This window comes from Anas acuta, chromosome 1, assembly GCF_963932015.1.
Source record: "Anas acuta chromosome 1, bAnaAcu1.1, whole genome shotgun sequence".
In the NCBI taxonomy this organism is placed as follows: domain Eukaryota; kingdom Metazoa; phylum Chordata; class Aves; order Anseriformes; family Anatidae; genus Anas; species Anas acuta.
The window spans coordinates 4,027,976-4,043,035 of record NC_088979.1 but is presented as its reverse complement, the minus strand read 5'-3'; the positions used below and the strand labels follow the sequence as shown (position 1 = coordinate 4,043,035).

The 15,060-nt window shown below is 43.2% G+C and overlaps 1 protein-coding gene across 15 annotated transcripts in view; it reads left to right on the top strand.

Annotated features, from left to right (window-relative positions):
* The window catches only part of TENM4 (teneurin transmembrane protein 4), a 1,646,934-nt gene that overhangs the window by 1,596,558 nt on the left and 35,316 nt on the right, over positions 1–15,060 (top strand). For all 15 annotated transcript variants that reach the window (XM_068654787.1, XM_068655360.1, XM_068655430.1 and 12 more), the window contains 2 exons: positions 1,513–1,667; positions 5,328–6,205. In XM_068654787.1, the coding sequence (XP_068510888.1) occupies positions 1,513–1,667; positions 5,328–6,205 (1,033 nt within the window). The remainder of the gene's footprint in view (positions 1–1,512; positions 1,668–5,327; positions 6,206–15,060) is intronic.

Here is a 15,060-nt window from a genome sequence, read left to right as displayed (position 1 = left end):
ACATGAAAGGCAAAAACTTTTGATCTGTGAATTGCTGCATCTGTAATTCACAGCATACCTCACAGTGGATGAAGACGGAGGGTAAATGTTTCAAACAAGGGGATCTGGCTGTAACACAGCATTTTGGAGAAACACAAGATCTGGTCGCTTCTCAGAAACATTCTCAAAGCTTTCTGTCTGCAACAGATTTTCCATCATATTTGTCACTGAGATGACAGCCAAAAAAAAAAATAAAATAAAATAACATTATGGAGAAGATTCATCTCACTAACTTTATCTGTCTGTGGTATAAATGTTTCCTATGGAAATACTTGCTGTAATCTCCTTTTGTAGTCAACGAGGAGGAAAAGGTACTTCTGGAAGGATTCGCATAATCTTCTACAGACATCTGTTTTAGGGTGATATGCGTAGCACCCTAGAAAGGTATTTCTCTCTGCTGAATGCTCCAGCTACTTGCTTGGATGCACAATGCAGATGTCTACTTCTTGCCAAGTGATTGCTACCCTGCTAATGAAAGAAACCAAACAGGAAGATTCTAATATTCATATATTCCAAGCAGAGTTTTCACCTGGATAGAAAAGGGTGTTACAGGCTTCTCCATTCCTGTTCTTTTACATTCTTTGAGTGTCTTGAAGACACTTAAATATTATGCTGAGCAGCATTCTGCTACCGTAGGATAGACGAGATGGATGACTCTATTAGTATCTGTGGAGTTATTTTTAATTTATACTAGCATAAAAGAGAGGTGAATGGGGCCCTTAACTTCTTATTCCTGCCTTAGTCATGAACACTCTCTACGACCTTGTGAAAATTGCTTTATCTCTTATTTTCCCGGCATGTAAAATTAAGATGCTCACACTCACAGGCTGCTATGAGGTCTAATTAGTAAGTGTAAAGCACTAGGAAAACCTCTGATGAAAGATGCAGGGTATAGCTGGCCTGGGATAAAGAGGATTAAAGGAGGTTGTGGTAACATAACAAATATTTGAGAAATGATGCCTAAGGGGAAGTGAAATGGCACATATCTGTAGGTGAGGAAACAAGAATCAGCAGTCTGTAACTGTTGTTGGCAGACTTCAAATCCACTGGTAGGAGTGTGTCTACAAAGGGACAATGAAATAAATCACCTTGCAGTGTTCAAAAACAGGTGAGCTACTGGAGATGAGTAGGATTATCCCAGCAGAAACCCTTCCACATTTATCCATCTGGAATTTGACCGACCTGGTGGGTCTTTCAGAGCCTTTCTCATCACTGTCTCTGAAACATTCCCCAGTGTAACATTTTCATGCTCATGGCTTAATATTCATACCATGAGCAAAGCATCGTGTTTCTGAACACGTAGAACACGTAGTTATTAGAATCCTTTTTGAATGCCATAAAATATATTGTTCCCAACCAAACCAGCAGTCTTACACTTCACTCTCATGAGTCAGACCAGCCTCTTATCTTCCATTCACTTCGTATTTTCAGGTTGCTATTCCTTTCTGACTGACGTGCTTTTTTCTTCCCCAGGCATCACTGTGGACAAGTTTGGGCTGATTTACTTTGTGGATGGCACAATGATCAGGCGGATTGATCAGAATGGGATCATCTCAACAGTGCTGGGTTCCAATGACTTGACATCTGCTCGGCCTCTCAGCTGTGACTCTGTCATGGACATTTCTCAGGTAAGACAACTCTTTGGTTTGGTTCTCCATAGAATAAAAACCTAGGCATTCACCCTGTCTGCATGTCTGTGTGCCTCCCCAACTTTGACAAGGAGATAAGGGCTTAAGGATAATTACATCCCTACATATCCTGTAGCATGGAAATTACTGAGTCAAAAAAAAGAGATCCTATAAAGACTGAAAGAAAGACCTAACTCAGAGAATTGCTGGGGAGAGATATTTTAAAGACTTCTTTCAGAGCTCCCAGCCAACTGTGAGAAACAGATTCCTGGGAAAGCAGGTTTCATTAGACTCTTTTCTCAAGCAAGTAGTTGCTTTAAATTAAAAAGGACAGGAAACTGTACTTATTTTAGTGGGGATATAACACTTTGCTCTGTTATAACAGCTTAGCAAACCATGTTTTTTTTTCATTGCTTCCCCCCATTCTGATTTGGCCCAGCAAAATTTTAGGCCTGAATCAAATTAACATCTAGGAAATACTGATTGGAGGCCATGGTGCCAAAATTAGCAACAGCAGGAAAACAAGAATCTTGAATTGCATCAGATTGCAAATTGGTTGCAGCTACCATCATGCTGGGCTTTTAAGTCCTGCTGCTTAAAGGTGGAGGGGAAAGAAAGAGAGAAAAAGAAATCTCAGTTTGCTGATTGCTTTGCTTCTGGATAGTGCCGAAGAGAAATCTGTTACAGCCCAGCACTCAATTTTGTGGGGCACTGGCCAACTTGTCAAATTGTGCCAGTTTCGAGATAGTGTCCTTTGAAACCTTTGTGCCACTCGTTGTTTGCTTGGCTAGAGGAATGTTGCCCTCTCCTATGAAAATACGGATCATAGCTGGAGGGCTAAGTACTGTTATTCAGCCACAATAGATGTCAATGGGGTTTCCTTTTTGTAACTACCTAGATAATTTCCGTGCTCCCATATGGAATCTGTTCTTCTTGTTTTTCTCTCTAATTTGACAAGGTTATTCTTGCTTCTTTGCAACTGGTTCCCACTGTCCGCAATTTATGAACAAGCTAAAATTATGAGTTTAAAAGCTCTCATGCCTTCTATAGAAGTAAATTTTGATGGTTAAAGGCCATTTTGTAGTGTGTTTCTCATCTTAAAGGCATGTTTTTTCTTTATCCGAATTTCAGGGGCAGTTACCGCAAGACCACTGAGGATTCAGGCTATAAGAAATATTTTCTGTCAAGTTATGTGGCTTATATGCATACCAGTGTCATACTTAAACTCTGAGATGAGCTAAAATGGATCAACTAAAGCCTCTTTCTTTCCCTTCACAAAATTACAGGAGCCATTCTTAGATTAATCTGTACTGTGATGGACAGATTAACCAGTCATGTTCTGGAAAGACACACCAAAGACAAGATTAATGAGGGGAAAAAAACAAACAAACAAAAGCAATGCACAAGCAAACAAAACCCAGCTTGGGAAGTAGCTTTTCATCATTTACAGTGCATAGAAAGGTCTTTTCTGTCAGGTCCCCGAGGCTATCTGGGACATGAAATATTTAGCTGCCAATGTTGACAAGGAGTGGTTTTTAAGAAATTGAAAATTCCCTTGTCGGTTCAGAATAAACTCTGCTCTTGATGCTAACTCAAGGCTGAGGAGCTTAAAGACCACTGGAAGGGATGGAGGCATGCATTATTAAAGAGGAAACCACAGGCTATAATGTTTTACTACAGGAAGGGTTAAAATAGGCCAGGAGCTGAGAGAAGGAAGATTTTGCAAGCAGAGAATCAGACTAGGCAGAGCTGAGCACTGTTTTTAGCCATGAAACTGAGCTTCACAAGCCCAGAGATTAGAAGAAATAATGAACTGAGTACCATGCAACTAATGCTCTTAAAACAAAACAAAACAAAACAAAACAAAACAAAACTTGAAAAGTGAGTAGAAGCACCAAAAGTAAAGCACGGCTGTGGCAGAGATGTTCAAGCACGGGCTTTAAAAGTATGAATCTTCTGTGTGTTCCTCTAGTTCATACCTGGTCTCTTCTTGTTCTTGGTTTCAAATGGGTGCCCTTCCCACAGCTCTCAGTCACAGCACATCCATCATGCCATTGGGTAAAGAAAAACAAACAAAAAAAAAAAAAAAACACAGGAGAGGAGAGAATGGCACAAAGTGCATGTTTTTTCAGTCAACCACTAGATAGCAAATCCACCTGCTCCAACTTCAAGTTGCCTGGCTGACTGAAAGGCAGGGTATAACCAGAATAGCTATTCTTTTTTAACTAGTTGAAAATCTATTTAAAAGACTGCCTGGAGGTGACCAAGAGCATTCTTCAAGGTTGTTCATTTCCAATTCCACTTCACTCCTGTTATGGAGAAGAGACACAATTAAGAAATCATGTAAGCACTGGTTGACTCCCATCAGCACAACACTGACCTTTTTTATATATAAAAGTAAAGTAGAATAAAATAATAAAAAGGAAAACGTCTCACAGTCCTTGTTAAAAAAAAAAAAAAAAAAAAAAAGAAATTACCCTGAATTCTGTTAGTAGAGCTTTCCTGAGTCTGACAACTGAAAGAGTAAACTCACTTGAAAAGACAACATTTTGCACAAATAGAGCTAGAAATAGAGACCTTCTAGCGCTCACTCACTTGTAATGTTACCAGTCACATCTTCAGTTTACTTGTGTCTATGGATTATCAGTGTAGAACTAGGATGTGTCACTATTACTTGAATCCATTCTTCCATTACGTTCAAAAAAATACGAAAAACAATATAAAGATATAAGGATTTTATACCACAAAGTGAAATAGCCTGAATTTCTTGTGATTTGCTATTTTTGCATTTTTGCAGTATCAAGCACAAAATAGGTGGTTATACCTTGGGCATACACAAATGCTGACGCAGCTGCCAGTTTTCTATATCTCTCCATGTCATTTACCCAGAGGAGCTGGGCCACTTGTCTGGAAAATCCTTTAGTAGAAGGAGAAGGATCATTGTTTTGTTTGACTGATCGATTTCACAGCACTTCAACCAACAAAATTCCCAGTCCCAGGTCTCCACTCTCAGGTCCAGGCTCTATCAATCCAAAGAGCGTAGGGTGCTTCGAAGAGGGGAAATCCCACTTGAATCCGATGTCTAGTTAACTCCTATTTCCCACTCTCCTGGCACAACACTGTTCTGCTAGTGCACCGATGCCACTTTGCGTGGGCTGAGACACCTCACACCAAGGTGGAGAGGCAGAAAAGCCATAGAATAGAATCCTAGAATCATTAGGGTTGGAAAAGCCCTCCAAGATCACCTGCTCCAACCACCCCCCTACCACCAATGTCACCCACCAAACCCTGTCCCCAAGCACCTCTCCTTGAACACCCCCAGGGACGGGGACTCCACCACTTCCCTGGGCAACCCATCCCAATGCCTGACCACTTGCTGAGAAGAAATTTCTCCTAATTCATGGTATAATGAAGGCAGAAGAGCATCTGCCTCTACCCATCACCTGCCCCCATGAAGCAAAATGTGGGTTTCCATGATGTTCACACCAGGGTGATGTCCTCTGTGGCCATCATACCCAGCAGTAATAACCAGTTGAGCTTCTTTTACTCTTTTTCCCTTTAATCCATGTTGAAATATCCTCACAGATATTGATTTGTAGCAATCATATGGTGAAAAGAGGTCTCATTGTAATAACTTCCTTGTGTTGTTTCACCATCAAGGTTCGTCTCGAATGGCCCACAGATCTGGCAGTCAACCCGATGGATAATTCGCTCTACGTGCTCGACAACAACGTTGTGTTGCAGATTTCTGAGAACCACCAAGTGCGCATAGTGGCGGGGAGGCCCATGCACTGCCAGGTGCCGGGGATGGATCACTTTCTCCTGAGCAAGGTGGCCATCCACGCCACCCTGGAGTCCGCTACTGCCCTGGCCGTCTCCCATAACGGGGTGTTGTACATTGCTGAAACCGACGAGAAAAAGATCAACCGCATCAGGCAGGTCACCACCAACGGAGAGATTTCTCTCGTGGCCGGTGCACCCAGCAGCTGTGACTGCAAGAACGACGCTAACTGTGACTGTTTCTCGGGGGACGATGGCTATGCCAAGGATGCCAAGCTCAACGCGCCGTCCTCCCTTGCAGTGTGCGCAGATGGGGAGCTGTACGTCGCCGACCTTGGAAACATCCGAATACGCTTTATTCGGAAGAACAAACCATTCCTCAACACGCAAAATATGTATGAGTTATCCTCGCCTATAGACCAGGAACTCTACTTGTTTGACACCAGTGGTAAGCACCTTTATACTCAGAGCCTTACCACCGGAGATTATCTTTACAATTTTACTTACTCTGGGGATGGAGATATAACTCTGATCACTGACAACAACGGCAACTTAGTCAACATCCGGAGAGATTCCACGGGGATGCCCCTCTGGCTGGTTGTGCCTGATGGCCAAGTCTACTGGGTGACAATCGGTACCAACAGCGCTCTCAAGAGTGTAACCACACAGGGGCATGAAGTGGCCATGATGACTTACCACGGCAACTCTGGTCTCCTTGCCACCAAAAGCAATGAAAATGGCTGGACAACATTTTATGAGTAAGTATATCACGAGTATTGTGCTGCTGACTTCATTCTGTGTCCTCTGAACCATGCAAACTTGTTAGATTTTTAATTCCCTGGGCAGAGCTATTGTCCAAATAAAATGTTCAGAACAGAAAATATTAGATCTCACACAAACACTTCATATTAGATGTACGTGTGTTAAAGTTTAAATAACTCCATCTACCAAATCAACTTCAGACAGAGGTTATGCTGAGCTTTTCTAAATCAGCTAAGGAATTTGGACACCTGCTTCTCCTTAACTATAGTTGGGACTGGAAATTTAGGCTGCACGTCAGAGAATTTTCTTTGGCTTTGGAAGCCCTGGAAGTGTGAAAGTTCCATCAGATCCTCTTTTTTCTCAGCTTTTCACCTACTTCTTGTGCTCCAGTGTCTTTTTTCAATTGTTTGAAATGGCTGATGTAGAATGACAACTGACAATGACTAATGACAGCTTGCTCAGAAAATGATTCTGTAATTAATGGACTGCTCTGCTTCTGTTGTGGTTGGCCCCACTAAACTTTAAAAATAATCTCAGAGCTATTCAAGACCATCCCCACCCAACAAATTTTTTGAGCAAAGAGAAGATGAGACACAGTGAAAAATCCAGCAATGGCAGTGACTTGAAGATTTGTGTTTTTATTTTATATTGCTATTGGCAATTCCCTGCTTATAAAGACCATGAATATAGTATACTTCTGATATCAAATAGGAAAAAGATATATTACTCAAACAAGGGCCTCTAGAAGGATGGTCTACAAATTCATTCTGCTGTTGAGAAACCATTCCCCTCTTCCTTAGTTCCATTTTTATTCTCAAATTCCAGCCTGTTTGAAATGTTCTTTTTAGCGCATGATTTCCTATATGGTTTGAGTGGTTACATGGAGGCATTCAGATACCATAATAATAAACCCATTGTAGGAGACCAATTTGGATAGAATAGATAGTTCCCAAGATTACAAAGACAAAAACTGGGGGGGAAAAAAAAAAAAGATATACTCAGGGAGGAAAGCTGGCTAAATCCACATATCCACATACCCGTGTGTTAGACATGCAGTTGATTTGGCTCTTCTTTTTTTAAATGTTCCAGGCCCAGTTTTGAGTTTCTTTGCTCTTGCCTCTAAAAGAACTGATGGAAACTCTGTGATGAATCTTTTGAAAGGTTATTTGCATTCCATCAAGGTTCTGTTTGCAATTACTACAGCAATATTCCTCAGTGAATCAAAGTTAATACCCTTCCATCTCTTACATTGAATTTGCTTGAGGGAGGCTTTAGGGAGGAAAGACAGGGTGTTTTTCTCTATAGGAGTGGAAGCCTGCTTTATTGTCAGGACCATCATGCTAAATCAAGGCAATATTTTCTTTTTGTAAAGAACCCAATAGTTCCTGTGCTCGAAAACAGATGTAGCGATGGACAGTGAAGTAAACTAAACATTACAGCCACTAATGGTCAGATTTCTACCTAAAGCATATTAAAAGTGTGACTGAAAGTATAAAAGAGATAAAATGAAACAGAAGCTAAAATCCAACTTAGTCTGTGGATATATTTATAACAGTGATCCATTATATCTTGCTATCCAGCAAAATAGAGCATTTGTGAAAGTCATCATTCTGGTCCTTTTATGCACTTCAGAAGAGTCATAAGAAAGCTTTTTAGAGCTAAATGGAAGACAGTATTCTCCAGTGGTTAGGCTATGGAAATCTTGACTAGAGCAAGTCAGCACTATATGATAGCGCAGCATCACTGAAAATAGAGTTGGGAATGTGTCTTCAGAGATATCTCATCCAAACCTGTGATCAGTTATCTCTATTTAACTGTTCCTGACAGATTCTGATGTAACTTTATACAACTGCAGTGTAAAAGCCCATCTCTGAATTAGTTACCTCAGCCTCCCTTTATAGGCAGTGGAGAAAAACAGGTACTTTCAAGGTGAGTTTCAGATGAGTTATATCAGATATTGTGGCTTTAGGATGTAATGAGACAAGTAGTAGCCTGAAAGTCTACCTCCATAAAAGCAGTCCAGAATGATTAGCTCAGACGGGGGTGTTTACGTTGCAGATATCTACAGTTTGGTTAAATGGATCCTATCAAGCTGATCTAAGTTGTTCATAAATTCTGCTAGTGCTAATAATGTCTTTACCTATCTTATTGTTAAAGTTTGGTCTTACTGTCAAAAAAACTTTTTAATATGCTCAGTCTAAATCTTCCTTGCTTGAATTGAAGACTGTCACTCCTCATCCTATCCTACGCTATCCTAGCCCGTCTTAATCCTAATTGATCCTTTCCCAACCTGTCCATGAGGTTGGTCTTCTATTCTTCTCAGTTGTGAAAAGTGCATATTAAATACCTCAAGAACTTGCTCTGAAAAGTTAATCAGCAATAGGGGATCATTCAGTGGGGTTGTTTGGGGTGAATCAGCAGGGCTTGATCCTACCCTGGTTTTGCATGCATGATCTGGAAAAAAAAAAAAAATCAGAACTGGTAAAATTAGAAGATTAGTAAATAAAGGTGATATCCTTAGATTTATTGATAAATTAAGTTTCATTTAAACATAATATGTTATTATTACACAGTCTACTGCCAAGGTACAAATGTAACAGGCCACATCTAAAGAATGGGGCTGAGTGTTGACTCTCAGAGGTTGGAGTAAACAAATCATGAAGCCATCCATGGCAAGTCTGTCTAACCCATTGCTTGGATGGAAAAATAAGACGAATATGTTTACTCATCCCTTGCTACTTTAGTGAGTAGAAGGGAGCTGATTTTCTCCCTGCACAACACTGATGAGACTAGTACTATCAGTTCTGGTGTCTGCAGTTTGTGAAGGATGGGGAAAATAGAAGAGTGTGCAGAAAAAACACAGTTCAAAAATGCAGTCGTGGGGAGAAAATGCTTTATGCTTGAGAACTAAAACAACTTGATCTGTTTATCTTAGCACCAGAAGTGTCCAGATCACAGCATGTCAGCACAAAACTGTCACCTACAGAAGGACTCTCAGCCTAGCAGAGAAAGGCACGAGAAGGGCAAAGGGCTAGAAAAGCAAAGGTAGAGACATTCAAGTTGACAGGGCAGTGTAATTTTTTAGGGCTGAGATTAGCTAACCGGTAGAGCGACCAACTGTGAGAAGCAGTATATTCTCTATTTCTTGGTATCTTAAATCATAACTCTGGATGCCTTCCCTAAGATATATTTTCTCTAGACAGAAGATATGCATGAGTCGAACACAAACCACAGGGATGAGTGCAGGCATGGCAAGATGAAATGTAAATTCCTTGATAGCCAAGAAGTTGAAGAAGATGGTGTAAAACAAATTGATGTTTGAAACTTGCAGGTTATTGGTTTCTGTATCAGAACATCGGGAAATTTACACTGGGGAAGTTTAAGTGATTTAGAGAAATCCTGTGATCATGAGCGACTGGAAGGTGCTCTGAGCTGTTTGCAGTCCTGGATAAGGGGGAAGGTGAAGCCCCTATTTCCATTTTGCTTGTGGCCGAGGAAATAAAGACATCAGATCTGACTCCAAGGAAAAGCTTGATGGTTCTCACTGCACATAACAGTTGTTTATGGCCCCAGGCAGGATGGGCACCACTGCTTTAAAAGTTAAGGGTAAGCATAAATCCAGCTGGCAAGTTTACGCTGCACCAGTGGCCCCATGAAGAACATCCCTGCAAGATTTACCTTTACCTTACTGTCTGTGGAGGACCATAAAACCTGGTACCCAACACGAAAAAGCGGTGGTGTTGCAAGAGTGACAATACTACATAGGTATGTGTCCAGCATCTCTGCTTCTGCTTTGGTTGTTGCTCTTACCGGGGCATTTCTCAGCTTTTATCGTATGGCTGCGAAGAGCTGTGATATACAGACACGTTGGTGAGACTCCGGAGAGGAGAGACGAGGATATGTCTGATATGTTGACCCCGCAGTGGAAGGCAAACCAGGGAATCCAGGTCCTCCAGGGGTTCAGGAAGGAGACAGGTGCTGTTTTTGGGGGGTGGAAGACTTGTTGACAGCACTTGCAGCTCATCCTTGCACCCTTCCTACACCAACACCTGCTGTAAGAGTCCTGCTTGATTGGGTTTAGCACAGAGCAAGGTCCAGTATCATGCAGTTCCCCCTTACTTTGAGAGTGAAACTTAGCTCCCTGCAGCAATTAGCCTGTCCCTAAAGACCTACCTAGGACTTCTGTGAGGGTTTTAGCATTATACAGACTTCTGCCTCCGCAGAGGGCTTGACACTCACTGTCAATTAATGCAGGACAGCTCATCTTGTCCGGTAACCGGATTAAAGACTTGCCTTCCCGTTCAACCCGTGACAGTGATAATCAGTGCCAACGGAGCTGGATCTGGATGCTCTGCCAGGGTAACAGCTTCTCGTTGTCCAGCTCCTCAAGTCAAAGACAAAGGATGCTGTGCGACTGCTTTGTTGTTGCTGCTTTTCCTCTTGACATGAAAAATTCGCTACCAGCCTTCACCGAGCTGGTTACCCTTGCTGTTTATCTCTACTTCAGAATCCGGATTTTTTTTTTTTTTTTAACATATTTGTTTAAATCAAGAATATGGCAATTATCTTGATTAGCTCATGGAGATGGTATCACTGTACATTAATTCAATTTCCCTCTGAGCCAAAGTCAAACCTTCTATGCATTATTTAACCCAGATGAGGCTCTTTCACTTAGGTCCTTTGTGTGCCCAATTAGTCCTGAAGGTCACCTCCTCCGGTGCAGAATTAAATACTTACACATCGCTGCAGTCAAGCCCACAAATTCAAAACCTTTCCATGGGCTGCCCAAGAAGCGGCAGAGGGCAAAGGAGAACGTGGAGCCAGATCTCCGGATAGGAGGGAAGGGAAGCATTGACCCATAATGTAGGAAGCTGTTTAGTAGAGGACCAAACTCTGCCAAACCTATAATGGTCTGAAGGTAGAAGCCAGCTGGGCTGAGCACACGAGAAGACCTCAGATGGCTTCCTGACACCCCCAGCACTCAGCAGAGGTCCCACCCCACCACCAGTGGTGCTGGGTGCCCCAGCCAATGGTCTGGGTGACTGGGACACCAAAACAGGGGTGGAATGACCATGCTAAGCATTTACCCAGACTCCATCTGCCTTGCAGGTGGCAGAAAAGCTGTGCAATTCCTTCTCTCGTAGTCAAACCCAGAGATAAATAACACTCATTACCTTTAGAGGAGCAGCCACCTCTTGACTTTGAGAAAAGCTAGCTTGCTGCATTAATAACATCCCTTTATCACCGGCTGATATCTCAGGTCATACACGGAGATTTATGGGATTTGGTGGCGTCCTTGGTTTAGTGTAGTTCAAGTGAGGGTCTCCTCCCGTGGCTGCAGCAGGCTGGAGCAAAAGAAACATGAGCCACTTTTGCTCTCCCTCTTCTTCTGCCTCTTTTAGCTAGTTTTTTCACTCCACATTTTCTTATAATATAATATAAATGATAATATGACCCGATTCTCATCATTGTTCCTCTGCAGAAGCTACAGTGAAACTCCAGTAAGTGCCAGGATAAAACAACACCTCTCCAGTCCTCTTGCTAAGTTGTGAGGTCACGTTTGGAGCCCTTGGCCTGGCCTGAAACGCAGCTAGAAAGGTCTTCATCTTCTGGTTTGGGCAGCCAGAAAACTCTGCAGACGGTGGCTGCAGCCTGGCTTTGTGTCATTAGGGAGAGGACTCGCCCTCATACATATTTGAGTAGTATCGGTTTGTCTATTATGGATTTATTTTTAATGTTGTGTTTAATGTTGTTTGAAAAATTGCGAAGAGACAGGCTTGTTGAGAGGCGGCGGGCGCACGGCTGTATAATCACACGCAAAATATAGTTTGCAAAGTACATTAGGACACTTTGGCACTAAATGCAATATTATTACAGTGATTTTTTTTCCGATCTATTTGACTCATAGTTTTAAAAGGCTGATGAAATGTGAAAAAGCTAAAATGAGGAAACTCGGAGGCTCAGGCAAGGAATTGATTTCTGAATAGACGGTACTTAGGATGCTCTCTTTAATTCCCAAGGCCCAGGTCTCTACACAATGGTAATGTGATAAATGAAAGCTCTGAATGTTTACAAGCTAACAATTAGGCCTCATAAGCACCAAATACCATTTTAATTCTGGGCATTGAACCTTAGCTAAATACGTTTCCAATTGGGAATGGATGGCAGCAGCTTCCTTTGCTGGCCTAATAATTGTCACTGTAATTGTGAACGCTGAGGCTCTGCAGCAGGTTTGAATGGGAGGCAGCAGCTGTGTTAGCAGGTGATGAATTCATTGCTCCGAGTGGCTGCTGCGTGTGCACTCCCATGTTTCAGCATTTCCTTAATTCAGAGCATTTGGAGAACACAGGAGTCTTAGGCTGTGATGAAAACTGGCCCACGCCTAAATCCTGGGGCGGTGGAAACCCAGGGGGGCTTAGCTAAGAAATTAGCTGACTGGGAGAGATTTATCTTACCCCAAGTACCAGGGCACATATCTGCAGTCGCTTGGCCTTCCTCTCCGAGCTGAGGATGAGTCCTCCAAGTGCCTTTGTAGGGCTGAAGGAATGGCCACAGCCGTGTCACTCATTTCACGTGTTAAGCCCATTATCTGCTTGGGATGCTGAAGCCTTCAAGCTCGTGTGTCCCAGGAGACTGTGAGGGTGTGAGAGATGACATCAGGTATGTGCCGTACGCTCAAATTCAGGGGAAAAGAGGGAAATGCTCCAGTCCTGAGCAAAACAGTGAAAAGGATCCGCTCACCAAGAGGAAAGCACCGCGTGCGTGTCTCCTTTTGCACAGCCACCGCAGCACTAAAAGGAGCTTTTGTCTGGCCGTGAGTGTTGTGCACTTCGTCTGCCGCTAATTAAAAGCCATAATTAAAACCGGAGCAGTCTAGTTGGGCTGCCTTCCCCCTTCCCTTGCAAGGCATGACCCCCTCGCAGCTGCAGCTAGGTGAGCTGTCACCCCAAAGCGAGCGCTCCGACGGTCCCCGCCTGGCTCCTGGGCAGAGCCGCAGCAGACGCAGGGAGCACAGATGGTTCGGGTTACTCCTGACAGAGGCTAATGTGGTGACGAAGGAGGTGCCAAAAGCCTCATGTACACGTGCAGGCATCTTAAATAGTTTCCAACATGCCATCGCAGGCTGCTGTGGGCCAAAGCGAGCCTTGCTCCTGGGGACCCCAAGTCCCAAATGGATGCTCTTGGTGAACTTCTTCCCTGCCATGGGAGTTTTTAGCAGCTGGAAAAATGTAACCATGTAAATTACACTTGTTGTACTCACTTGTTTTGACTTAAAAAGAAAAACACATGCAGAAATTTAGGCACCATCATACTCTTTTTTTTTTTCCTGTTGTTCTGATCCAGTTTGCACAGGCAGAGGGTATCAGCATATTTGCCCACTATCCCACCACTGTGGAATAGCAAAAAAACAGTTTTTTCTCTTGTTTAGTGGCATGAGAGGCTGCAAAGGTACATGAGCAGGTACCTTGTCTGATCCCCAGGATGCTGGGGAAGACGAGTAGTGCTGAGGGGGTGGCAGGAGAGATGTTAGGATGTGTCTGGGGACGTGGTGGAGGGAGCCCAGAGCTGCTGGGAGTGGGGTGGAGGGTTGTTTAAAGGAAGGAGCAGCCTTCACCAAGCACTGGAGGACCCTTTGTGAGGGTGCTGTGGGCTGGATGTCCAGGAATAAAGAAGAGTTTAAGGATCCGAGTGTCTGCTGTTTCTTGGGGCTGTGAAATTGAGCATCCACAGGCATTGTGAGCGTTTTTTTGAGCTGTAAGTAGGGCTTGCACGGAAGATAGGTTTTGTGCTGTCAGCATGGTGCTGAGTGTCATTCAATTCGGATAAATCATATGACTCAGAGGACACTGACTCAGCACTTCAATGAAGTAGTAGCCACATGGCCATCGCTCTCTCACCCCATCCCAGCTCTTGCTGTTCTTCTTTCCCTAATCCATGGACCTGCTTCCTTTCACACTCACACCTGTGTTACACCACAGTCCAACCCCAGACTTCAGTTCAGCACACCTAGATTCGTGCTGTTATTTTTAGGAGGTGAAACAGGCTCAGCTCCAGCAGCTGACTCTTAAAACCTATAAATAGAGCAGGGTCCGTCCCCTATGGTTGCACCGAGTCAGAGGGGCTAAATTCAGATCCCATCTTCCTTAAATTTCAGAGCATTTGGGATCTGAGACTACCCTTACTGTTTTATATATAGGTCTACTGGTGTCACAGTGGAAAAAATTGGGGGTTTTACATAACACACCTTTAGTGATAACAGTGTTCTCTCTGCTCAAGGGGAAGACTAAATCATGTCCCTTGTGTCCTGTATCAGCAAATAGGATAAAGATACCTCTCATGATGCATTTAATTTAAGATTTCGTACTGTTTTAGGAGGAGATGTCTGGATACATCCCATCTCAGACCAAACAGGACAATGGCAAACAAGGAGCAAGGCCCCTGGTACTGAGAGCTTTAGTTCTGGCTCTTGCAAGGAGCTTCAGTTTAGATCCAAACCGTGCTCTCCTAGCCACTTGGAAAAGCTTTAGCTGGTCCCTGCCAGCCTCCTGCAACGCAGTCCTGAATTTATCCCTTTCTCTTGTGTTTTTTTTTCCCCCTTCTTTTCCACTTCACAAGTAGCTGATCGATTGCCAAGGTCTTGGAGGGAAAAGCCAAGGCTGCTCCTTCCCCCATGCGTGGATAATCCCAAGAAGGATAGGCTGATACTGGATGGCCAGATGCTTTCTTCCACCTTCCTGGGCAAGAAAAGCTTCATGCGGCGACGTCTCCAAAGCCAAGAGCTGGAGAGACTCGCAGTGAGCTCACTAATTTAGGCACTTCACTAAATATCAAACTGCAACAAAAATCACCT